Source organism: Salvia miltiorrhiza, chromosome 2, assembly GCF_028751815.1.
Source record: "Salvia miltiorrhiza cultivar Shanhuang (shh) chromosome 2, IMPLAD_Smil_shh, whole genome shotgun sequence".
NCBI classification, from domain to species: domain Eukaryota; kingdom Viridiplantae; phylum Streptophyta; class Magnoliopsida; order Lamiales; family Lamiaceae; genus Salvia; species Salvia miltiorrhiza.
Genome location: NC_080388.1, coordinates 42,676,719 through 42,700,095, shown reverse-complemented (window position 1 = coordinate 42,700,095; position 23,377 = coordinate 42,676,719). Strand labels below are relative to the sequence as shown.

At 40.9% G+C, this 23,377-nt stretch overlaps 3 protein-coding genes, 1 long non-coding RNA gene and 1 other non-coding gene across 5 annotated transcripts; 3 read left to right on the top strand and 2 right to left on the bottom strand.

The window, feature by feature from the left end:
- The first annotated feature begins 186 nt into the window (after positions 1-186).
- On the top strand, positions 187-1,383 carry LOC131013545 (uncharacterized). Its single transcript, XM_057941663.1, has one exon. The coding sequence runs from the start codon at positions 354-356 to the stop codon at positions 1,215-1,217; it is 864 nt and encodes a 287-aa protein (XP_057797646.1). The 5' UTR covers positions 187-353; the 3' UTR covers positions 1,218-1,383.
- Positions 1,384-10,765: 9,382 nt separating this feature from the next.
- LOC131013543 (uncharacterized) lies at positions 10,766-12,023 on the top strand. Its single transcript, XR_009097725.1, has 2 exons — positions 10,766-10,992; positions 11,526-12,023. It is a non-coding gene; the product is annotated as an uncharacterized LOC131013543 (long non-coding RNA).
- Positions 12,024-12,858: 835 nt separating this feature from the next.
- On the bottom strand, positions 12,859-12,932 carry TRNAI-AAU (transfer RNA isoleucine (anticodon AAU)). The gene has a single exon. It is a non-coding gene; the product is annotated as a tRNA-Ile (tRNA).
- Positions 12,933-13,667: 735 nt separating this feature from the next.
- LOC131013542 (transcription repressor OFP5-like) lies at positions 13,668-14,702 on the bottom strand. The gene has a single exon (XM_057941660.1). It carries the CDS (start codon positions 14,547-14,549, stop codon positions 13,767-13,769), a length of 783 nt encoding a protein of 260 aa, XP_057797643.1. The 5' UTR covers positions 14,550-14,702; the 3' UTR covers positions 13,668-13,766.
- A 3,013-nt stretch (positions 14,703-17,715) lies between these two features.
- On the top strand, positions 17,716-19,820 carry LOC131013541 (uncharacterized). Its single transcript, XM_057941659.1, has 2 exons — positions 17,716-18,478; positions 18,567-19,820. The coding sequence occupies exons 1-2, from the start codon at positions 17,738-17,740 to the stop codon at positions 19,680-19,682; spliced, it is 1,857 nt and encodes a 618-aa protein (XP_057797642.1). The 5' UTR covers positions 17,716-17,737; the 3' UTR covers positions 19,683-19,820.
- The last annotated feature ends 3,557 nt before the right edge of the window (positions 19,821-23,377 follow it).

Here is a 23,377-nt window from a genome sequence, read left to right as displayed (position 1 = left end):
TAGGAAAAAAGACAGCCAATCTTATTATGTTTATTTTTCTTATTGTGGTTTGTGTACCTTGACTCATAGTATGAGATATAAACCATGTTAGTTGTTAATGTATTATCAAAGTCTATCCTTGTAAAATATTTAGCCATGTAACCTAAATGAAGCCTATCCCCGCGAAACAAATTTGAACTACGGCAGCTGTGAGCGGTTAACGTCTCTCTTTTTACTTTCTGCTTTAATTGCCGTTTGGCTTTGGGTCCGAACCTAAATAAATTCGACCGTTGCAACCGAGCCTAATTTTTCAAAAGGACTACTCCGCCACGAAAAACGAAAATCACCTCGCCCAACCTTCTCTCTCTCTAGAAATGGTGTCCAAAGTAGTGAAAAGAACCCCCACAAAATCCCTCAAGAACCGGAAAAACCTTCCCTACCCCTATTCCCACCGCCGCAGCCGCAAGAAGTCCCCGATCAAGAACGCCGCCGCCGCTGCCGTCGCCTCCATCAACAAGTCCATCTTCACCTGCCACCGCCGCCTCATCAAGATCTTCACGAAGCTCGCCCGCATCGCCACCCCCAACAAAACCCCTCGCAAGAAGGGCTACAAGATTCTCGAGAAAACCCCCTCAAATCCCCCCTCCGCCGTGCGACGATCTCTCTTCGACGACAAAATCACGCTCCCTCCACCGCTCCCGCCCCACAAAAACACCATATTCCTCGACCTCGACGAGACCCTCGTGCATTCCACGGCCACCGTGCCTCCGGAGAGGTACGATTTCGTGGTGAGGCCCGTGATCGACGGCGAGAAGGCCGAATTCTACGTCTTGAAGAGGCCCTTCGTGGATGAGTTCTTGGCCTATTTGAGTGGGAAATTTGAGATTGTCGTTTTCACCGCTGGGATTGAAGAGTATGCCTCTCTTGTTCTCGATAAACTCGATTGGAGGAAGGCCATTTCCCACCGGCTGTATCGCGATTCGTGCAAGGCCGTTGATGGCAAGTTTGTGAAGGATTTGGGGGAGATTGGGAGGGAGCTGAGCAGGGTGGTGATCGTCGATGATAATCCCAATTCGTATCAGTTTCAGCCGGAAAATGCGATTCCGATTAGGCCGTTTGTGGATGATATGGGCGATGAGGAGCTGAGGAAGATGATGGAGCTGTTTGAAGGGTGTGATTTAGGGGAGGATTTGAGGGATTTTGTTAAGGTTTTTGTTGGGGCTCAAAAAGTTTGCTAGTTTTTGGAGATAGATGATTTTCTTGATTCTTTTTGAGAGTTTTCGTTAGTTTGAGGTTTTTCTTGTTTATCAGTGATGTGTGTATACAGAATTGAACAGATTGTGTTCAATTTGAAGGTCAGGAGGGAAATATGGTTATGATTATGGACTTAAATTATTTATTTTAGTATCAAGTGAATCCAAGATTTGCTTATGTTCCTCTGATTGCTCAGTTGCATTTCATCTTTTATTACATGCATAGATATCGCCAAGTGACGATAATTAATGGTGTTAGCAAATGTATTTTATACCAAGTTTAGTTAACAAAGATAATGGAAAATATATCTCGGAAAAAAAAAATTCTAAAATTCGGTGGTCATCTTCTTTACATATGCTAATTTTATTTTTTTTGGAGACATTGCTTTACATCTTCTTTAAATATTCTAATTAATGATTAAATAAAGGGGTTTTTTTCTTAAAAAAGAAAGTGTTATAAATTTATTGATAGGTATTGGAAGTTTGGAACACAATGACCACAACTAAAAAGTCACCTCATTTGAGATTACACGGAATACACATCATTAAAAAAAAAAAAAAAAAAAAACAAAACAAAAACACCAATCATTAAATGAGGATTCTTGATAATTCGCAAGAACACAAATCTTTTCATCACATGGTGGAACTCTTTTCCACTCATAATATAATTAGTACTATTTTTTTTAATGAAACCCCTTTTCCACCGTTCCATTCTAAGACTATTTTATATAAACCGAGAGAGTATTTATTAGAGCTGGTCTCTCGTAAGGGACACCATATTGTGCGTCAAATTTGCGTCCTCACCCACCCCGCTCGATCGAACAATTTTTTTTCCCACCTTGCTCTAGTTATTTTAAGCAAATGATACTCTTTTAATAATAAATGTAGGGCTGGGAATTTCGGGATCGGGTAATCGTGTACCTGGTACCCGACCCGAAAAAATCGGGTATCGGGTACCCTATACCCGATTAATTCGGGATCGGGTATTTAGGGGCCAAAATAATCGGGTATCGGGTATACCCAATACCCGGTATCGGGTATACCCGAATTACCCGATATTTTAATTAATAAATTTTAAACTATTTAATTAAATTAAATATGAAAACTAAATGACTAAAGTTAAACCCTAGCCCGCCCAGCCCCTGTTCTGTTTCGTCCTCCCCATCCCCAGTCCCCAATTCCCAAATCATCCGATTCATCCCAATTCCCAAACTCAGCCCCGCCCGCCGCCCGGCCGCCCCACTCGCCACTCCAGTCTCCTGCCCGGCGTGGGAGGCGGCGCCCCTCGCCAGTCGTCCCAGCCTCCCCAGTCCCAAACTCCCACGACCACGAGGCCGCAACTCCCACCGCGACCCTCGCCCAGATTTCGCCGCCGCAGTCAGCAGCAGCCGCCCCGCCGTTCGCCGCCGCAGCAGCCGTGCTCGAGCTCCGACGACAGCTTCGACAGGTGAGCTTCTTCTTCTTCTTCTTCTTTTTTTTTTTTTTTTTTTTTTAATACAGATTTCGAATTTAGACAGTTGACTTGAAATAGACAATTTTGACCGGGTAATTTAAGGTACCCGTACCCGATTTCGTTTTCGGGGTCGGGGTCGGGTATAGGGTTTTTGAGATTTTCGGGTTCGGGTACCCGATTTTTTCGGGTAGGGTACCCGAACCCGACCCGATTCCCAGGCCTAAATAAATGACTCTTTTATCACTAACAAATAAAATCATGCATAGTATTATATATAATACCTCTTTCGTCTCTTAAAATATGCACTTCTTGTCATTTCGAGATATTTCACAAAAATATGCACTTGTCATTTTTGAACACTATTATACCCATCCCTTTACTTTTTATCCCTACTTTCGTAAAGTATGGCCCTTTTCCACTTATAATACATTTTCATCTAATATTTTTTAAAACTCGTGTTAACTATACCACCACAAATTTTTAATAGATAGAGGAACTATAAAATGATAATTTTCTTAACAACAATTGATATATTTCTTAAATGCGAATGATACTTCTTATAAAATCAAATGATACTTTGTACAAAAATAAATAATAAATACATTACAAATGACAATTTTAATGTATGTGAATGACCCTTTAATTTAATAACAAAAATACACTTTTAATAACAAAAAACAATACTTTATTGGATGGGTTGGCCGAAGCAAAAAAGAAAAAAAGAAAAAGAAAAAAACACACATAATAAAATAGGGCGAGCGAGCGGGCCAGAGAGGACAGGACGACCACACCATGAGGGTGACCTCACAGGAGAACTTGCCTATTTATTATTTTCTCCATACACCAATTTCTTGACCTATTTCGTATTCACACGAATCTTAAGAAATTGATTAAGTGTGTTGTGAGTGGAATTATGGTCTCACTTTTATTGTAGTTTTTAATTAGTTATTTTGGTTGAATGGTGGATCCAGAATGATAATATTGATAAATAAGGGATAATATTGAAGATTAAAAATAGAAGATTATATGGGGTAAACTTATTAAAAATGAAACAGATCAAGAATTAGTAGACATATCAAAATAATAAAATAGGTCAAGAATTGGTAAACGAAGAGAGTATTAACTTTATCATTATTTTTATATATATATATATATATATATATATATATATATATATATATATATATAGGGTTAGTATCTAGTGAGAATTCTTAATAGTGTGAGAACTAAGAACTATTATAGACCTTAGATCATGTAAAATTCTATGGCTCAGATCTTACCTTATTTCCATATTAATTATTAACCGTAAATAATAGTTACAAATGAAAAAAAATAAAAAGGTGAAAACTGACATTTGTTTATTAACTAATCTAAGGAAATCCCCAGTTTTACGCCACTAATATATGAAAACCTATATTCACCTCATCTAAAAACATCACTTTTCGTAATAATTGAAAAAGTATGATCTTGAAGCTCTCGACGGTGCGACGAAGCGTACGGTTCAAAACACTTCAGACGAAGAAAACTCCAATGATTCTCTATGAATAAGAGTTACTAAAGGTAAGGTTTTCTATTTCTAAGGTTTTATGCTTCAAGTTTATACTTCAATTTACTTATATTGTTCAATGATTTCAGGCTATTTCGTATTCTCGGAATCAAATTGAGGCAAATTTTTGTTGAAGAATATATTCGATTTTAAGAAATTGTGAAGATAACAGATTGCATAGGTAGAGAAGAAGAAATATTCTTCGATTTAGATCGAATTTTTGAAAATATAAACTTGAACAAAATTCAGATTGGTTGGAGATGATTATCAACTTCTTTTTTCAATTTTTTGTATCTGTATTTGTATGTTGGGATCAACGTGGATGTGTAGCTAACAAGAGACACAAGAAAATTGGTCTCGTGATGAAGGTTGTGCAATGACATAATAGAAATCAAATCTTGTTCATATGAATATATTGTATTATTCGTGTTATGTACTTGCCTAAATTATAAGAGTAAATTGTTGTTCATGTAAAATTTCTTGGTTATTCATGTTGTATATATGTGTTGTGCATGGACATGTGACTTAACGTAAGCAGTTGAACAATTTTATTCATGTAAACAACACCTCTTATTCATGTTCATTCTCACGTTATTCATAAATGTGGTTGATTGCGATACTTGGAGTTGTGGATGTGGATCATAATTGTAAAAAGAATAGAAAAAAAAAAGATACTAAAAATGAGAGATTTGAGTTGAACAACATAGTTTATATACTACATAATATTTTCGTCGACGTGTAGCTGAGAATAGACATAAGAAAATTGGTCTCATGATGAAGGTTGTGCAATGATATAATAGAAATCAAATCTAGCACGATTGTTGTTGTTCATATGAATATACTGTATTATTTGTGTTATATAGTTGCCTAAATTACAAAAGTAAATTGTTGTTCATGTAAAATTTTTGGGTTATTCATGTTGTATACATGCATTGTGCATGGACACGTGAGTTAACATAAGCATTTGAATATTTTTATTCATATAAACTGCAACTCTTATTGTTGTTCATTCTCACGTTATTCATAAGAATTTGATTTTGTTCACACCGATGTGTTCTTGTTCAAGTGTTTCGTTAAATTTTATTCACACCGATGGATTCTTGTTTAGAGGTTTCATGAGTTCATGCAATAAGAACCATAGACTCTAAAAAAACTTGCATTAGACATCGAATTTGTTAATTTCATTATATGAACATGCTCGGTTAATCCATGAACAGGCTTCCAAAAAATGCATTATCTGAAAGTATACATTTGACAATTATTTAAATATTGTTAGACATAACTAAAAATTGAAAGTGTGCATCCATATTAGAATGACAACCCATGCAGTCCACAAATTTGTTCAACACCCACGAATATGAAATAAGTGTTACACCAAAAGGTACGCATCTATCATGGTTGTCCTTGTCTGTGAATGATGTAAAAAATCTATGTGCATCGATGGATTCAAAAAATAATAAATTAATATTTAACATGTGTGTGTTACAAACCATACAAAGAACTAACTTTGCAGATTTGTACATTTGCAACTCATGAATAATACACGTGAATATGTAGATTGATATTACGAATAACAATGCACTCCAACGTGAATATAATAGTAAAATATATTATTAATAAACTATTGTGTGTAACATATTTTTGAGATTAAGTTGTGTAATTACATACAAAACTATGAGTAAATATTGTATTAAACATTAATAATAACAAAGATATACAACAACGAATGAACATATAAATAATTGAAATATAATACTTAACCCCATATATGAAAAATACCATAACCCCATTATTTCTGACGATAAGTTACGCTATCACAATTTACCATTTATGAAAGATACCATAATCCCATGATTTAAGAAAACAAGCGGTTATAAAAATATGAGATATTACCATTTAATCCTTTTTCAAATAAGATTAGCGGAAGTCAAAGCAAGTTATCAGCCGTTAGATGTAACAAATCAAGGGTTAGAAAAAGTTTTTAGTTCTCACAAAATATTGAAGTTCTCACAGGATCCTCTCCCTATATATATATTATTCAGTTATCATGTTATTTGAATTTATCATGTTGTGTTGTAGCGTTCGTGTCACCTATATGCATCGTGACGTGTTCATATCTATACAAATTAAATTTTATCTTTTTAAAGAGACAATATCTAACTATAGCATTTCCCATATAGCAAAAGGAATTCTATTCATGTAGATAAAAATATGAAAATAACAGTTATTTTTACTATTATGTCCAAACTTGCTTACATGGTTTACATGAATATTTCTTCTAACGAAAATTTGTATGACAGTTAATTTATACTCCCTCCGTCCCCAAAATAAGTTCCTCTTTGGGGACGGCACGAGTTTTAAGGAAGAGTGGTAAAGTGTATTGATAGTGGAGAAAAATATGTTATAATTAGTATTGGGAGTGGTGAAAAGGTGAAAAAGTGTTATAATTAGTATTGAGAGTAGTGAAAAAGTGAAAAGTAAGAATAAATAAAGTATTATTAGTGGTGGGGTAGTTGTCCAAAAATGGAAAGAAAGAAAGAGGAACTTATTTGGGGGACGTCCCAAAAAGGAAAAAGAGGAACTTATTTCAGGGACGGAGGGAGTATAACATTGTTACATGAATTTACATGAAATTGTAAATTTGTGTAATTATCACAATAACACTGTTAGATGAATTTGCACAATTTTTTTTGTATAACTATTAATTTTTTTGTATAAAAATATTTAAATAAAAAATACTACTATTAATTATTATTTTTGTTCATTTATTTATATAATTACAATTTACTACCCTCTTCGTTCTCCAAATAAATACCCATTGAAAATGTCATAGAGTTTTATAAAATTGATTGAGTGTGTGAATAGAATAAGATCATCCACAACGAGCGAGGAGATCGAGCGCCACCTCAGCGAGCCCCGCCCAGGAGCTCGATAGGCGACTCAATGTCACGAGCCTAGCTCAAAGGCATTTAAGTGAGGCACATATGTAGCACACACCATGATTTTAAAAATATGATTTTAAAATTCCGAGTTTTACCCAATTTTCATTTTTTCTTGATTTTAAAATTATGATGTTTTTACCCTTCTTTTCAATTTATAATGTAATTTTCTACTTTAATTAATAGGGTTAATTACGTGAAAAATCATGAACTTTGGGCCCATTTCAAAATTTTCCATAAACTTTTTTTTTTTTTTTATCAAATTTTCCATGAACTTAAGAGCGTGAACAATTTTTCCATGATTTTCAAAAATTCCCAAATTGAGTGCTGACATGGCATTTTTAAGTGACCTGAAAAGTGACATGGCGTCACCGGCGGTGAATCAAAACGACGTCGTTTTGAGCCCAAAACTTTCTCTGTGTGTGTGTGTGTGTGTGTGGTCGAGCTCGCCGGAAAGAAGGTTTTCCGTCTCCATGGGCAGAGCTCTTCTAACCACCTGGTACTGCGGAGGGGGGCGGCGGATCTGCGAGGTGGTGGGGGAGGGCGGCGGATCTGGTGTGGTGTGGGGGAAGGCAGCGAAGGGGGTGCAAACCCTTGTGAGGTGTGAGGTCGGCGGCGCGAGATCTGGGGAAGAAGAAGATTTTTTTAGGGAGAAGAAGTCAACGGCGGCGATGGATGTTTGGGGAAGAAGAAGAACTAGGGGTGGAGCAAAATACCGAAAAATCGGTATACCGCACTTACCGTACCGAAAAAATACTAAAAATACCGAAATTTCGGTATACCGAAAATTTCGGTACGGTATTGTACCGTACCGAAGATTTTCGGTACGGCAACGGTATCATTTTCCTCATACCGCGGTATACCGATATATACCGATACCGCGGTATATGCCGAAAAACCGGTATATACCGTTGTTTAGGTATATACCACCAGTATATACCGATAGTATATATATACCGAAAAAATCCGTATGCCGTCGGAATCAATTATATATATATATATATATATATATATATATATATATATATAGGGTGTGGTTCTAGAGAGAACTACATTATTTGTGAGAACGTGAGAACCATCAAATTTAATGCATCCACTGTAAAAATTAATGCATTCGCTGTTAAAATTAATGCACTCAAAAAAATAAAAAAATTGCTCCATTCAGGATTCGAACCCATGATCTGCATTCATCCAACAAGATGATACATCTACCGTAGATCTTGATAATCGAATGGCTGAAAATGGTTCTCCGTTTTTTTTTTTATTTATGGTTCTTTCTTGAACCTCTCCCTATATATATATATATATATATATATATATATATATATATATATATATTATTAGTGGTAAATTAGTTTTTTGCTTTGTTGAAGATGTGGAGTTTAATTGTTAGAAAGTTATTCGTATTTGTTTAATGAAATTTCAATATGTACAAATATACGGTATATCTTAATGGTTTGGCAATTTAGGCATAAAACGATATAACAATAATTTCGGTAATACTGTAAGGTATGGTATACCGACTTTCAGTATGGTATACCGCACTATCGGTTCGACAACGGTATGAAGTTCTCATACCGAAATTTTCGGTATACCGATCTTCGGTATACCGAAAAGTACGGTACGGCAACGGTATGAAAAAAAATTCTCATACCGCAATTTACGGTATGGTATACGGTATGACGAAAAATTTTCGGTATATCGTACCGATCCACCCCTAAGAAGAACGGCGCGAGGTTTGTGGTGGACGACGGCGGTGGAGGTCTGGGGAGAAGAAGAATTTCTGGAATGATGCGAGGTTTGCGGTGGACGGCGGCGGTGGAGGTCTGCGGTGGACGGATCTGGTGTGGTGGTGGTAAAGGCCGCGAATCGGAGCAGCGGAGAGGGCGGCGACTGGCGCAGGGTTGGTTAGGGAAGCAGCGGCCAGAGCAGAGTAGGGGCGGCGGATCTGGTGTGGTGGTGGTAAAAGCTGCGAATCGGAGCAGCGGAGAGGGCGGCGACTGGCGCGCCGGATCTGGTGCGGCGACGAGTGGAAGGAGGTGAAATTAGGGTTTGGCCGATGGGGAAAATGGGGGAGACGATTGGGGGGGGTTCTTTTTCTTTTTGTTTTTTTTGTTTTTCTATTTTCCATGTGTCAATTTTTAGTTATAGTGCTTGTAATTGCCAGCTCAGACCGGAGCTCAAAATCATGGCAAAATTGTTTACGCCTTTAAGTTCATGGCAAATTTGATATAAAAAAAAGTTCATGGAAAATTTGGAAATGGGCCCAAAGTTCATGATTTTTCACGTAATTAACCCTAATTAATATAATTTTCAAATTGAAATTTAATTAATTTTTTATTTTACAATTCGACTTTTAAAATTTTAAAATTTAATTTTTAAAAATGTAATGAAAAATCCATACAACCACCTTATAAAGCTCTTGCTGTGGGAGGTGACTCTGTAGAGAGGTGAGAGCCCCTTAGCCGTGGATGTTCTAAAAGTCTCACTTTTGTTATGAGTGAATTTTATAATTAAATATATTTACTAAAAAAAATTATTTAGTGACGGGCAAAAAAAAATATGAGTACTTATTTGAGTGTCAGAGGTAGGGGTGGTAAAACGGGTTCGGTTATTCGATTATAACCGTAACCGAACCGAAAAATAGGTTAATTAATCGGTAAACCGATAACCGATTTTGGCCGATTCGGTGTGGTCGGTTATTAGATTTTAGGAAAATCGAATTAATTAATTTAGCCATAAGCCATGATTAATTAATCATTAATCAGAAAATGCTAATAGATGGGATCGATTAAATTTACAAAACCACTTCATCAAATGTACCAAAAAAGAATTATAATCAGACTATATGCCTCCGGCTGAAATTAGTGAAGCATTGTACCACGCTGTGTCAAAAGATTACTGGCATCAAATTCCCACCCACCCCGATTGACACGAGAGCTTCGAAACCATGTCATATCTTCCTCGTTTCTTCATCCTAACTGTCAACGGAATCTCCTCAGTTGAATAAGCATAACACTAATGTCATCAGCAGAGCCTCTGGAAACGGAGAGATCAACAAGCTTTCTACCCGCGGATAGTGGTTGTGGCTCTTCAACGTTTATGTAAAATGGACGAGCAATATCTATTGCTTCCTGATTGCTAATTGACATTCAACTTAATTTTTTAAACCGGTTAATTCGTTTAACCGATTAACCGAAAACTAGTTCAGCTTTCGGTTAGCTATGTCATGCCGAAAAATCGATTCGATTATAACCGAACTGGACCGATTACCACCCCTGGTTAGAGGTAAGATTACTTAAAATAAACTTTTATATTGTGGTTCAGTTGTCGAAATTAAATGAACCTAAAATTACTCGAGATGTCATAGAGATAGGCTAACACTCATAAACTAAAATTATTACTACGTGACGTTATTTCAAATTAAATACTGAATCATATTGATTTAATTGAACAAGATATTATAAAATTAATCTTAATCTAATTATATGTAATCCTTGAATCTCAACCGCCGCCCACGAGATAATCTTGGATTTCAATAGCGACGAACACAAATTACACGTGACATGGTGGAATTTGAGGTATAGGGATCATTCCTATGAAGATAAGATGACCTTGGATTTCAATAGGCGACGAACACAAAGAGACGACGTGACATGTTAGAATGTGAGGTATAGGATCTTTCATAATAACGAGCCACGTAACACTCTCAAAGCATCTTTCCCGCTGACTCAGCTTAAGTCATTACAACTTGATGCTCCGATGAGAAGCCGCTGCTTCTTGGGTTTGGGCTCTTGAAAATGTCCCAATCACAAGAACAAGGTAAGCAATATCATATCTTTACGTTTTGCAAATTTGTTGCTGTTTTTCCTTCACTAGTTTTTGCTTGGTTACACACTAAGGTTTCTTGATTTAAAATGACCCATTAACAAGAGGGATTGAAGAAGATTGAATTTTTGGGTGCTATCGCTTCCTCTTTAATTTAGATAGAGACTGAAATTGAGATAGTCATGAATTATTGAACTTGCATGATAATCTAATCCGTTAAATAATCATATGTTAGTTAGTTATACCTATCTATCATATCACACAAAGTAAACGCTTGAAATTTGTTTAGTGGACTAATATAGTAGTTATCTTCATTTTGTTGTTGTTGCTGTTTGTGGGTCGACTGAGATGTTCTGAGAGTTGAAGTGAAGCGTAGCCACAATTATTTTGTGTGTAGATGCTTGTCATTTTTATTACTAAAATGGGAGGTGAAAATGATTGGTCGCTCCACTTGGATATATACCCTTTATACATAAGTTTAAGTAAGAATTGACATACTTTTTTCATCTTCCTTTTGCTGGAACAAGTCATGCCTGTATACACGAGTGGGAAAAGCATTAGCATTCAAAGGAGACAACTGCAAGTACATCAACTACCTGCAATTTGCATCTCCTTTGCCGTTATCCCCTTTGAATGCTGAGATATCAAGGCAAATTTGCAGTGGGTAAGTTAGAATCTATGTTTTAAAGAATTACTAACAACATATACATGATGAGTTTGATGTATGTGTCTTCTTCAGGCTTGCTGGGTTCAGTAGCAAACATCATTTTCCTAATATACATACTCACTATTAATTGTTGTCACTCATTCATTCGCATCAGCCTCAGCACCACACTTCCAAATTAACTAAATCTTTTCGATTTAACTCTTTTATTTTATCTTAAGCAGTGATGCCAGAATTCCGTAGCACTTCTGTTGTTGTATGTCTTTGTTTTCTTCCCCCTTTCGTTTATATATGGATTGACAACTGCATTTCATTGATCATGATTTGGCTTTATGTTAATTGAATCAATAGATTGCCTCCGGAAGGACGCTGTGATGATGTCAATTTTGGCATTATTCATCATCAGGAAACCATTGGAAGAAAACATGCAAGTTGGAGAATTTTAACACAACATATATATAATGGAGATGTTAGCATATTGTGTTCCACTAACTACAACAACCCGAATCAATCCTTGTTATCGAGTTAACAAAACAAGTTGGCATTATTCAATCTTGCCTTATATTTTCATCTATACCTTCGATTTTAAAGCCCCTCGTGTAAATCCTTGTTTTCGAATCAATTTTTTTAAAAACCAATTTCAAGAATTGTATGCCATATAGGAAAGAAATTAAAATAAAAAACTAGCTACATTGCAAAGCAATAATAATCTTAATATATTTAAGCCAAAACCCAAAAAGAAAACCAACAAGAACTTTAGTGTAGCTCTTGACATTTATTGGCCCAAAATAGGGAAATCATAATAAACAAATCAAATACAATAATTTAAGCCTAACAGCTCTTAACATTTATTGGCCCAAAATAGGAAACCAAAATTATGAGTTTTACTGTAGTCAAATAGCAAATTCATAATATATAAAAATAGTTCAAATAGTTAAACTTTTGCAGGTTACATAAATATGGCCCAAAATAGGAAACCAAAATTATGAGTTTTACTATAGTCAAATAGCAAATTCATAATATATAAAAATAGTTCAAATCATAATATATAAAAATAGTTCAAATAGTTAAAACTTTTGCAGGTTACATAAATAAAAATACAAAACATAATATATAAAAATAGTTCAAATCATAATATATAAAAATAGTTCAAATAGTTAAAACTTTTGCAGGTTACATAAATAAAAATACAAAAATGGCCCATGCAGGTTTCGAACCTGCGACCTTCGCGTTATTAGCACGACGCTCTAACCAACTGAGCTAATAGGCCAGTTGATGTATATTTTCCTTTATAAAACTTAAGACATAACTTCATACCGATCGTCTAATTTTTTTTAACTTCATTCGTACCGATTGTCTAATTAATAAATCAGATAATTTGCTGAACTCATACAGAATAAGTCCAATTTAATCAGTCTGCTATTTCGAATCGTCAAATCAATACGAGTATTTATATATAATTGATATAGATGAACAAGAAAATTGCTTCACCTATTATATGCAGTATTATTTTTTATTTGTCAATTCAGTAACTACAAAATTCTATCTATATATAATGTGGTTTGCAAGCGAGTTTTTCCAGATATCATTTGCCTAATGCCCATAGTAATTACTGATTTTTATCGAAATGTGGATACCATCCTCACAAGTCACAAGTGAAAGACAAGCGAGCGCCATCTATTTTTTTTCTTTCACTAAATGCAAATTTTGATTATATATGTTGTCTAGTGTTGCACATGACTCATGAGTTATTTGCTTTGACAGCCATTAGATGTACATAAATTTAATGAAATCTTGTGTCACAAACTTTTTAATTACCACTCCACATATATACCACATCTTTTATTTCCGGCCACATCGATATTTCATAATTTCATTCTCCAATATTTATAAAACAATAAAACCCAAGCAAATGTAGCATTCCAATTCCACAAAATTTGTTACGCACGCACACCACACCACACTACTATCTCTTTCTCATTCTTGACCTTTAATTAGCTCTACATGAAATAAGACAACATATTGCATATATATAAGACAAATTATGAACAAACTAAATTGAGTTTCCTAACACTAGCTAGAGTGAAGGAAGCAAGCAATCCTCCTAAGAATCAAAATGCGAAACGTTGGGTTTGAGGTCGACCCAAACCTGTCGGAAAACGGTGACGATCATGTCGTGATACTCGTCGCAATTCAACGTTAGATAACAAGCCAACAATTCCTCGAGATCGTCGGGGTGCCCTATTCCCTTCTCCCTAATCATCTCAACCATGGATTCCTTGAAATCTCGATGCGGATCGACCGAGCTCTTGACGACGGCGAAGCTATCGAAGACGGTGTTCCGCGGCGGCGGAGCTCTCCTCTTGGCCTTGCTCCTCGCTTTCTTCATCTCTTGGAGCGCTCTGATCTTGCACTCGCTCCTCGGGGAGTAGGCCTTCACGCCTCTGCCTCTTTCCTTGCTTCTTCTCACTCCAACTTCGCTTTTCACCTTTATGTCCTTCACCCTCCTCTCATCAGGAATCCTCTGCTTCTCTCTCATCCTCTTTATATCCGAAACCATCTCGGTGAAGTTCCGCTTCGGAGCCTCGGCCTCGGCCTCGGCCAATCCGAGCCTCGCGAACCCGGCGAACATGTCGGAATCTGTGTTGATCCCGCCGGTGCTCCGCCGCGGCTGGATTCTGTCGTCGCCGCCGAAGGAGATTCTCCAATACGCGTCGTCTTCGTCCATGCTGTAGAATCTGCCTTGTCGGTACAAGGATGGATTCGGAGAGGGAAAATCGAGGGAATTGTTATGCATATGGTTCTTGGTGGTCTTGGATGAGGTGCGCTTGAATTTGGAGAAGACGCGATTGATGAGAGATGAAGATTTGCGATTCGGCCACTTCATGTTTTGAATTATTGGGAGGATTTTTGGGTGGAATGAAATGTAAGTTTTGATGAGGAGTTGAGTTGGGTGAATAATGGAGGGATAATACAGTTAGGAGGCGGTTAGGGTGTTTAAAGAGAGACGTGGTGGGTTGGTTTGGTTTTATAGAGAGAGAGAGAGAGAGAGATAATTATTATATTTGGAAACAAAAAGAAAAGCACGCCTTATTAGATCTTGTGACCACTTTGCCCACTTTATCCTACTTTCTAGTTTAGTACTTGCTAACTTTTTGGAATGCCTTCTTCATAGTTGGGAAGTGGGGTGGGGACCCTGGTCATGTTTTTCAAAATTTTGCATTAAGTGTCATCATCATAATTCCAATATCAAACCAGATTAATTAAGGCTACACTAATATGGTATTGTATTTAGTACTGTTTCTTTTTGTTAGAAGATACTCGTCTAAGATTTGCCCGTTAAATATAAGGTTTTGGAGAGTTGGATATAAGACAAAGCTTTTGTAGTGCGGACAGAAAAAAATGATCACTATTATAAAAATATATATATATATATATTTTTATCCTCTAATTAAATAAAATATCGAGTTGACAAATATCCTTAAGAAAGTGACGATGTTGCATGCGTATGCGGAGTCCACCTTTGGATATAAAGCCTTTGAGGACAAAGTAAATAATCACATCCTCAATAACTATAATTTTTTAGGACAATTAATAATTCAATATATATTTACACAACTTTGATATATTTGAGATATAGTCAGAACATTTACGATAATATTGATTCACTTGTTGTATACTCCATATGTTATATTTACATCATAACTTTTATATAGGGCCCAAGAACCAATTTACTTGTTACTATTTCATAATTAGTGGTGTTTAATGAAACCAACACCTAAAACTATGGAGAAAAACCATGAACTATACCTAGTGTAATGACTGGAAGAAGACGGAGTAAAGAACAATCGGAAATCTTGCACGAAAGGAGAAAATATCAGTTGTATTTGAAAATATGAGATAGCGTAAAAAATAATACACGAGCTCGGGCCCTATTTATAGATTTACAAGCAGAGGGGTAAAATAGTAAAAACATCTTCGGTGCATGCGTCATGCGTGATGGAAGGGTACAATGGTAATTCCGATAATACGCGGGAGACCTTCCCGCGCGTTTATTGGCTCCTCTGATGGAAATGTCTTCTCTGGCGAAGGCGTCTTCTCTGGTGATGTTGACATCTCTGGCATGAAGGACTCCTCTGGTAAACACGTCGTCTCTGGTAAAGGCGTCTCCTCTGGCGATGGTGACTTTTCCGGCGCGGATGACTCCTCTGAAGAAGAGGGCTCCTCTGTCAAGAATGACTTCTCTGGTGCGGATGACTCTTCTGGAGAAGAGGGCTCCTCTGTCAAAAATGACCTCTCTGGTACGGATGACTCCTCTGGCTAGAGTCATTCCTCTGATGGATGAAATCCTTCTGGTAAAAATGGTTCTTCTGACCCATACGGCTCCTCTGATGGGAGTGATTCCTCTGATTTGTACTCTCTCCCTACTCTGCATATATTGCTCCTCACCAACCACTCCCCCCTCTAGTCTGGTTGAACCGGGTATTCTTCGTGTTCAACCAGTGGTGTGTTATCAGCATCAACACTTTGTTGTTTTCCTTGACCCCTGTAAATCATAAAGACATAAGCATTTTGACATTATGAGAGAATAAAAAGAAGCCCTGTAAATTGTTCTCTGGCGTTTTTGTTACTCCCGCCCCCTGGTCTGGCTAGTTCACTCTGGAGAGGTGCAACTAGTCAGAGGACTCGCCCGCGTGGATGACGTCATCCGCATTAAATGTCTGCCCAGTCTACAGTATTTTCCCCGTACCCCGAGGTTACTTTTTAACCTTTGCGTCCTTTCGCCTTTCCGTAGAAATTCTCATCCGTTGATTTCTTCCGTATGCCACGTGCCGTTCATCCCGCGTGCTGGTGGTTACCCGCGTACAATCTTACTTAGCCGATTCGAACTCCCCTTTTTTCACTATTCTTCTTCTCCAAGTTTTCCGAGCGAATTTTCTGCATTTTCCGGCGATTTCCTCACTGTTCCGGCATTCTCCCACGACCCTTCCGCTCCAGGTTTTACCGTCCATCTTTCTCTGGTCTAGGTAACTCGCGTATCCTCTTCACTGCAATTTTGTGTTTAATCGTAGTGTAGTGGTATAACTGTTGGTGCTCTGATTGAGCGTGCTAGAAACCCTAGGGTTGGCATCTCCCATCATGGCCTCAACCCTCTCGCTCGCCCTCTCCTTCTGCCCGAGACCCTTCATCTTCCTCCCCATCGCGGCAAGATCTTGAAAATCTTCCTTCCCCCTCTGTTTCTGACGAATCTCAAACTGCACCCCCTCCTTCTCCACCTAAGAAAAAAGGGAAAAAACCCCGCCAACCCCCCAAAAGTGTTCCTCCATCCCGCCTTAGTGTCGCGGAGGTGGAAAAATTGAAAAGCAAATGTAAGCGTCCTGAAGGTTTGAAGTTCGAGGCCTTCTCTAAGGATTCAACGCCTCCCGAGAGCCTTCACCATCACAAGTTGATAGTTGTTTGGAAAGCCCAGATAGAGGCTGGTTTAAGGCTCCCTCCCCCTACCTTGCTAGTTGACGTTTGTAATTACTTTCACATCCCCTTTTTTCAAGTCGCTCCTTCTGCTATCCGGAGGTTATATGCCTTCCATGTTTTGTGCCGGGCTAACGGTGTTGGGGACACCGCCAAGCTATTTTGTCAGACCCAGACCCTTCGCATGCAGGGCAGTCCCTTGTATAGTTTTGCCTCTCACTCTAAATATCCTACTACTTTTCTTTCCTCCCTGAATTCCTTGGATAAGGGCTTCCTGGAATATTATTGTTATGTGCGCACCCTTTTCGGCAACTGGCGCGATTATGGTGCTTCGGAGCTGGAATGGCATACAAGTCGCACTACTTATAAACCAGCCTCTCCCGAAGTCCCTTCTACCCGTGACCAGAGTATTATAGCTCACCTTAATGCTATGAATAAGGCCCAGCCTCTAGATTGTAGGTACCTGGCCGAGAACAATTCCTCTCTGGCATATAATGGTCTGTTTCCCCTGTATCCAGAGAGATCAATAGGTAAAAAATATACATTAGAAAACACATTAGCTTTTGTTACCCTGCTTTTAATGATGTGAAGTTTTGGTTTGCAGATATGTCTTGGAGATCGAAATGTGGGGACAATTTGCCTGACACCCCTTCTCTTGCTGGCAGCGGAGCACATGGTCCAAGCGGTTCTGCTTCCAGAACAAGTCCCTCGGAGCAGCCTGCTGGGTCCGAACTGATCCCCATTCCCCCTGTAGTTGAAATCCCAGAGGGGAATGTGGAAGCCTCGCGCCCCTTTGATGCGGAGGAAGTTGATGCGGGGGCTCTTGTTCACAGAGGTAGGCACTCCAGTGCTGGTGACGCCGCTGGCACCCGTGAAGAAGATATCCAAGTCGTGGATATTACCGATGAGGTTCCTTCACCTGATTCGGCTCCCGATGCCACCCTTGCTGATCTTACGAAGAAGAGGAAGAGAGGTTCCCTGATCTCTGTGGGTGAGAAGGAGAGACAGGAGGGCCTAAAAAAGGCTGGCAAGTCCTCAGAGCCAGCGAGGAGGTCTGCTGGTGGTGTGAAGATTCTCCCTCCTGCTGGGGACAAGGGCAAAGGGCCAGCGAAAAAGTCAGCTGGTGGTTCCAAGGTTCTCCCCTCTGCCGGTGGAAAGGGTAAGGGCAAAGCTGTGGTGCCCTCGGCTGCTGAGTCAGAGGATCTTGTTCCTGGGCCCATTTCGAGTTTATCGGGTAAGGAATTAGTTAATGCGCTGCTAGCTCGTGTCCACTCGGAGGACCAGGGGAAAGTGGAGAATTTGTCTCGGGCGTCTCTGGCTACTCAGCTATGCCAGCTGGCTCTTCAGGTACCCTGCATATTATATCTTTGCCATAAAAAATTCGAGTTACTAACCTCTCTATTGTTCTGTTGGGCCCCCTTCTGTTTGCTTGCAGGTAGAGTCACGGTTATGGGGTGCCGTTAAGTGCATCCATGACTATGATATGGCAGAGAAGGAGAGAGAAAAAGAGCAGGTAGAGGTCGCCAAGCGCGATGATATTGTTGCTGGAGTTGTGGAACGCTTGAGCAAGGCTGAGGCGGAGGTTGTTGAGTTGAAAGCTAAATTAGCTCAGGTGGAGGTGGAGAGGACGTCCTTGGCCTCCGAATTGTCGAGGGCCACAAAAGAGGGCCATGAATGCCTGGCCAGGTTCAAAGCTGGTTATGAAAGAGACTACGAGGAAGCCAGGCGGGGCTGGAAAAGGATACTTGTGGAAGCTCAGAACCGCGCGTTCGTCCTGGGGGCTCGAGATCAACGCCTGGAGTATTTCTTGTCTCCGCGGGGTCAACATTTCCTGGGGTTGATGCTGGAAGGCACTCTGGAGGCTTTCAAAAAGACTCCCGAATACTTGGAGGATTTTGGACCCCTCTTTGCTTATGTGATAGAGCAAACAGCTTCCAAGGCATTGGAGATGGCGGGGGCCACCCCAGAGCAACTTGCCACTTTGAATTTCAGAGCCCTGATGGATAACCTCCAGGATGAGGAGATAAATAAGCGGATGGGGATCCCTGCGCATTCTCCAGAGAAGCCAGAGTGGTGGTACCCAGTACTAGAGAAAGCCATTCCCTATTTTTCTCTTGGGATTGGATCTGACTCGCTGCCCTCCACTCCCGTGTATGCACCTGCGTTCTCTGCTTCCTTGGCGCGCTTTGTGAACCGGCTGCGGGATCCTTCTGGCGAGAGCTCCCGAACATTTTCCCAATTCGGCCTGGAGCCTCCCCTGCCCTCTGACTTAGCGGCTTCTGTCTTCACCGACTCTGCCTCTTCCCCCGCTGCGGTGGGACAACTGTTCGACCTGTACCAAAATGAGGATCTGTATGTGCAAGAGGCTGCAAAGTTGTTGGATTTGGGAGTTCGTCTTCCTCAAGTGAAGGATACTGGCCTGTTGCCCGTGTTCACAGAGAAAGCCGTTTCTGGCCGTGCTTCTGCCAGTGGTGTTCCTCCCCCAATTTCATCTGCCTCTGCTCCTGTCTCCTCTGCTGCCGCTCAAGCTGCTTCTGTTCCTCCCTCTTGATGTTCCCCCTTTTTCTCCTGACTTTATCAAAAGGAAAATTTTGTAACTCTTTAATTTGTACCAACTGAACACTTACCGCCGGTTTTTGATGTACATCTTTGCTTCTTGGGCATGCTTTAATGAAATTTCATTCCCATGTCCGCTTCTTTCGTCTCTGTTATTTATGTTGTTTTCGCTGCTTGTTGAGGTGGGACTTATATTTCCGTCTTTCCCCTATTGATTTGAGTTGACTTGTTATGATTGTTGTTGATGCTTCTCTGATCCCCTCCCGTGGAGTTGCTTTAATTTCTGCTATGAGGATTCCATTGACTCTTCTAGCGAGAATTTTGATGACCTCTCTGGTGAGGATTGTGATGACTCCTCTGTCGAGGATTGTGGTGATTCCTCTGTCGAGGACGGTGATGACTCCTCTGGCGAGGATAGTGATGACTCCTCTGGGAAGGATTTCACCGCCTCCTCTGACGAGGATTAGGTTGATTCTTCTGGAAAGGATTTCACCGCTTCCTCTGATGAGGATTTGGTTGATTCCTCTGGAAAGGATTTCACCGCCTCCTCTGACGAGGATTTGGTTGATTCCTCTGGAAAGGATTTCACCGCCTCCTCTGACGAGGATTTGGTTGATTTCTTTGCTGGCGATTTCGTGCTTCCCATCCAAGCTGCTTCCCATCCGCGCTGCTTCCCATCCAAGCTGCTTCCCATTCAAGCTTGAGCACTCTGCGCGGAGCATGGAAGACCCGGAGGGTGCAACCAACTTTCGCGGCTTACGATTAAATAGTAACCCTCTGCGTGGAGCATGGAAGGCCCGGGTGGCACGACCAACTTTCACGGCTTACGATTAAATAGTAACCCTCTGCGTGGAGCATGGAAGGACCGGGTGGCACGACCAACTTTCACGGCTTACGATTAGATAGTAACCCTCTGCGTGGAGCATGGAAGGCCCGGATGGCACGACCAACTTTCACGGCTTACGATTAAATAGTAACCCCCTGCACGGAGCATGGAAAACCCGGGGGGTGCGACCAGCTTTCGTGACTTACGGTTAAGGACAACCTCTGCACGGAGCATGGAGGACCCGGGGGGCGTAACCAACTTTCGCGGCTTACGATTATGTGCCACCTCTGCGCGGAGCATGGAAGGCCCGGATGGCACGACCAACTTTCGCGGCTTACGATTGAAAGAACACCCTGCACGGAGCGTGGAAAACCCGGGGGGTGCGACCAGCTTTCGTGGCTTACGGTTAAAGCAACCTCTGCGCGGAGCATGGAAAACCCGGGGGGTGCAACCAACTTTCGCGGCTTATGATTAAGTGCTATCTCTGCGCGGAGCATGGAGGGCCCGGATGGCACGACCAACTTTCGCGGCTTACGATTGAAAGAACACCCTGCACGGAGCGTGGGAAACCCGGGGGGTGCGACCAGCTTTCGTGGCTTACGGTTAAAGCAACCTCTGCGCGGAGCATGGAAAACCCGGGGGGTGCAACCAACTTTCGCGGCTTATGATTAAGTGCTATCTCTGCGCGGAGCATGGAGGGCCCGGGCGGCACAACCAACTTTCGCGGCTTACGATTGACAGGAACACCCTGCACGGAGCATGGAAAACCCGGGGGGTGTGACCAACTTTCGTGGCTTACGGTTAAAGCAACCTCTGCGCGGAGCATGGAAAACCCGGGGGGTGCAACCAACTTTCGCGGCTTACGATTAAGTGCTATCTCTGCGCGGAGCATGGAAGGCCCGAATGGCACGACCAACTTTCGCGGCTTACGATTGTCAGCAACCTCTGCGCGGAGCATGGAGGGCCCGAGTGGCACAACCAACTTTCGCGGCTTACGATTGTCAGCAACCTCTGCGCGGAGCATGGAGGGCCCGAGTGGCACAACCAACTTTCGCGGCTTACGATTGTCAGCAACCTCTACGCGGAGCATGGAGGGCCCGAGTGGCACAACCAACTTTCGCGGCTTACGATTGTCAGCAACCCTTCTGTTCTGGTTGAGCAGTGACCCCTTCTGCTCTGGTGGAGCGTAATTCCTCTTATTTGCCCTAGTCTTGCTGAGAAGCGATTTTTGAATTTAAAAATTGGGACCTACGGGTATACACCCTACTCCCCCCTCTGGTGACATGTGCAATACTCTGTTATGAACATGTTGGCCCAATTATTTCTTACTCCCTTCTCCGGCCCATAAGCTCATGCGGGCCCATTACCCCTTAGCCCATTTCTTAAGCCCAGTAATCGCCTCTATATATATCCTCTTCCGATCCTTCAAACCCTGGATTCTGTTGATGTTTTGCCTCCCTAGATCGGTTGTAAGGCACTCAAGTAAGGGAATTTCCCCTCTAAACACTCACATCCCTGAGGGCTCCGCCTTTTCCCCTGTGCTTCTAGTGTAGATCTCTAACTTTGTGGTTGTAACGAGTGGAGTTCCCTTGCTTGAGTGTTTTATAACCAGGCTTCTCAGATCTAGACGTTGATTTCCCAGATCTGGGCGTTGGGTTTCCGGATCTGAGCGTTGGTTCCTCAGATCTGGCCTTTGGTTTGTTCCTCCTCTGTATTCTTTCTTTTTGGCATTTTGACTTGTTGTTTTTCTTGGTATTCTGCAGACACAAAGTGGAGTTGAAGTAGATCTGAGAGGTGAGCGTGTCCCAGCCACAAAGAAGAATTCGGAGTGTTGGATCATGGAAGAAGAAACGTCCATCCCTGATGCTTGCTTTCCCTTTGACCTGCTAAGAAGCAGTTTTTGTATTTGTTTCTCCCTTGTCCTGCTAAGAAGCAGTTTGCATTTTGAATTTAAAAATTGAGGATTATGGGTATACACCCTACTCCCCCCTCTGGTGACATGTGCAGTGCTCTGCACGAACATGTTAAGTAGCATATGTAATGTAAGAAAACAAGAATTGAAATAAACAAACACAACACCAGGGAATTCCCTAGAACCACATATCTGTTTTATTGATATTATGGCCCCGGACCTCGTTAAAACCCCTGTGGGGAAAAAGAGTATCCGGTCTACAAGTGATTACTCCTGCTAAGAAGCAGTTATACATAGAACTTTTTGAGTGTGTTTATATTCCATGGTCTGGGTAGAGCTCTGCCGTCTGAATCCGACAATATGTACGCACCGCCTCCCAAAACCTCTGTGACGATGTATGGCCCTTCCCAATTGGCTTCGAACTTACCCACCGCCTTTAATGCATCAGCTCGCTTGAGAACCAAATCTCCCTTCGACAATTTCCTCACTCTGACCCGTTTGTCATATCCCGCTTTGATGATGCCTTTGTACTTGGCCGCTCTGATACGGGCTTCCTCCCTCTGTGCTTCCACCAAGTCCAGCTCTGCTCGGCGGAGTTCCTCATTGTGCTCAGTGTTATATGTGATAATCCGATATGATTCTAGTCGTGCCTCTGCTGGTATCACCGCGTTAGATCCGTACACCAGCGTGAACGGTGCCTCTCCTGTTGCCGTTTTTGGACTAGTTCGGTAGGCCCAGAGAACAGTGTCCAGTTCTTCCACCCACTTCCCTCTGCTCTGAGATAGCCTCTTCTTGATTCCCTCACATATGGTCCTGTTAGCTAATTCCACTTGTCCATTTGCCTGTGGATGAGCCACTGAGACAAACCTCTGTGTAATATCCATTCGATCGCAGAAGTCCGCAACCCGTTGCCCTGTAAATTGAGTCCCATTATCAGACACGATGATGCGGG

Excerpts from the sequence above, each read along its gene's own strand:
- LOC131013545 (XM_057941663.1), top strand. The coding sequence starts at position 354 with ATGGTGTCCAAAGTAGTGAAAAGAACCCCCACAAAATCCCTCAAGAAC.
- LOC131013541 (XM_057941659.1), top strand. The coding sequence starts at position 17,738 with ATGTCTTGGAGATCGAAATGTGGGGACAATTTGCCTGACACCCCTTCT. Across the intron at positions 18,479-18,566 it reads TATGCCAGCTGGCTCTTCAG|GTAGAGTCACGGTTATGGGG; the intron begins GTACCCTGCATA and ends GTTTGCTTGCAG.
- LOC131013542 (XM_057941660.1), bottom strand. The coding sequence starts at position 14,549 with ATGAAGTGGCCGAATCGCAAATCTTCATCTCTCATCAATCGCGTCTTC.